This window comes from Labrus mixtus, chromosome 15, assembly GCF_963584025.1.
Source record: "Labrus mixtus chromosome 15, fLabMix1.1, whole genome shotgun sequence".
NCBI lineage: Eukaryota > Metazoa > Chordata > Actinopteri > Labriformes > Labridae > Labrus > Labrus mixtus.
In genome coordinates this window covers 28710771-28713270 of record NC_083626.1, presented here as the reverse complement: position 1 = coordinate 28713270, position 2500 = coordinate 28710771, and the positions used below count along the sequence as shown (strand labels likewise).

General features: G+C 41.4%; 1 protein-coding gene and 1 long non-coding RNA gene across 4 annotated transcripts in view; one reads left to right on the top strand and one right to left on the bottom strand.

Moving 5' to 3' along the window:
- Positions 1-2500, top strand: part of LOC132990289 (uncharacterized) — a 49934-nt gene that overhangs the window by 29578 nt on the left and 17856 nt on the right. The gene's annotated exons all lie outside the window — the stretch shown is intronic.
- The window catches only part of cxxc1a (CXXC finger protein 1a), an 8403-nt gene continuing 6479 nt past the window's right edge, over positions 577-2500 (bottom strand). For all 3 annotated transcript variants that reach the window (XM_061058438.1, XM_061058439.1, XM_061058440.1), the window contains 4 exons: positions 2295-2344; positions 2011-2107; positions 1709-1861; positions 577-1542 (listed from right to left, as the gene is read on the bottom strand). In XM_061058438.1, the coding sequence (XP_060914421.1) occupies positions 1396-1542; positions 1709-1861; positions 2011-2107; positions 2295-2344 (447 nt within the window). In that variant the 3' untranslated portion in view covers positions 577-1395. The remainder of the gene's footprint in view (positions 1543-1708; positions 1862-2010; positions 2108-2294; positions 2345-2500) is intronic.

Sequence of the window (2500 nt, the reverse complement as noted above, 5' to 3'; positions counted from 1 at the left end):
ACTTATTATTATTATTATTAATAATAATAATAATAATAATAATGATAATACTAATGAAATAAACCATCCAGATGTTTCTTCCAGGCTTTAGAGACAAACGTGGTCGAATTCTAAACATTGAAAGAAACCACTCTCATTTTATTACTATGACCTTAAAAATGTAAAATATATATTTATTGTATGAAGTGCTTTTTGTTCTTTTTGTTAGTCTTTAAGGACTTGACAAGATATAGATACAAATATTTGTATTCTTGGGGCGCAGGTAGCCTAGTGATTACTGCGTGCACGTATGGAGGCTGTAGTCCTCCAAGCTGGACGCCCGGGCTCGAATCCGGCCTGTGGCTCCTTTCCCACATGTCATCCCCCACTCTCTCTGTCCCCTATATCTGACTTCATCCACTGTCCTATCTCTCCTATAAAGGCAATAAAAAAAGCCCCAAAACAAACCCTTGCTCAAGGACACATCGTACATGTGGCTGCAGGAGCTGGGGATCGAACCCCCGACCTTCCTGTTCTCCCTCTGAACACACCGGACAAAGGTTCAGAGGGACTGAAACGTTGTGATGAAAACAAACAAGAGTTTAAAATGTTTAATAAAACAGCTTCAGTTTTTAATGAAACATCGGTTTGAATACAAAGATGACACAAACAGTCGGTATAAAACAATAACATGTTCAAATAACAATAAAATATTAAAACATCAATGATACAAAAAGAAAAGAAAAAACAGGACAAACATCAGGATAAAAAAATGTAAGTGCATTAAAAAGAGAAGTTATGAAAGTTGTAGCTGCTCGTTGAGTTTTTATTTTGTCATCTGAATGACGGACACATGTTCAGTTTAACAAACGAAAACACACAAAATGTAGATTTAAACCTGAAATGAAGCATTCAAAGTGAAACAATACTCATTTGTTGCTCAGACTTTTCACTTCCTTGTTTCCTCGTGTTGTTCTTTAGACTCAATTATTGTGTTTCACAAATTTATATTTGATCCAAAACACCATGATGTCTCTAAAATATAAAACATGTCGATGTATCAGAAACATCTTCAATACCACAGTTTTTTTTAAAGTATAGTGTTTAACAGTAAGTATAAATATCAACAGTAACAAGAGGGATTGTGGGTAATGTAGCGTGTAATAAACAGTATAAAACAGAACTAAAGGACGAGTATGTGGTGCTCACGACGGCGTAGCTTCAACGCTGAAGTATAAACGAGGATGAGCTCTGAGATGAGGCGTCCTTCAATGTTCCTCCTCCATTTCCCACAATGCACTCGGTCGGTTTGAGCTCTCAGAGTGAAATATTCAGACGTATGTTTAAAATAGAAATATTCCTTGATCCATCCAAAGAACTTTACATGTCTCTCTACCTGTCTGTCTACCTGTCTGTCTACCTGTCCTTGGCAGAGCGCAGGTCGGTTGTAATCGGGTCGTGTTGGATGGTCTGGTGCAGCATCAGAGCCAATAAACCGGCTCGATTCGTCATCGCCGTCCTCAGATTCCTCTCCTGCTCAAACAGCTCGTCCAGTTTATACCACTGAGAGAGAGAGACAGGCAGAGAGACAGACAGACAGGCAGAGAGACAGACAGACAGACAGACAGACGTTAATGAAGTTTGGTGTAAATATGTGGTCTCTGTTGAATATTTCTTTTTAACCATTTGAGGTTTTTTATCTCAGATTCAATCTTTTGTGTTTCTTTACCACTCGGACTCTCTCGAGGTCGACCTCGGCGCGGCGGAGTTTCTCCCAGCAGTAATGTTTGTTACACTTCCTCTTTGAGACGCGACAGAACTCTCCGGTCGGCTCGAACACATCTTTGACCAGAGGACAGCCACACACCTCGTCTGCAGGGACCTACAGACAGACAGACAGGCAGGGAGACAGGCAGACATTGTAAATGTATGTTTAAAAGTTGAACTCTGAACTATGTTTTTTGTCATGAGCAGCAGGTAAGCTAACAGTGACATCATCAGACGATCTGTTTGTAATGAACGCAGACGAACCTTTGGGTCTCTGGAGTGTTCAGGACACAGAACCTGCAGCCGCTTACAGTACGTCTTACTCTGAGGGTTATACACATCACAGAAGAGACGGGTCGCCCTGAAACACAGACAGACAGGCAGACAGTCAGGGAGAGAGAGACAGACAGGTTTCAGTGTCTGACTCTTTTCACACTGCTCAACATACAGAGATAGAGACAGACTGACACAGACAGCAAACAGACAGACAGACAGAAACACAGAAATAAAACCAGACAGACAGACAGACAGACAGACAGGTGTCTTACCCCTCTATACGTGTCGGGTACATGGAGCCAAACGATGTCTGACTCTCATACTGTTGATCAGGCAGACAGAGGGAGACAGACAGGCAGAGAGAGGAGTTTAAATGGCGTCATTTATGTAAAAACACAAGTGGAGTTCCACAGGGCTGCGTCCTTGATCCTCTTCTTTTCTGCCCCTAACATTCACTGACTGACCGAATACTGAAATG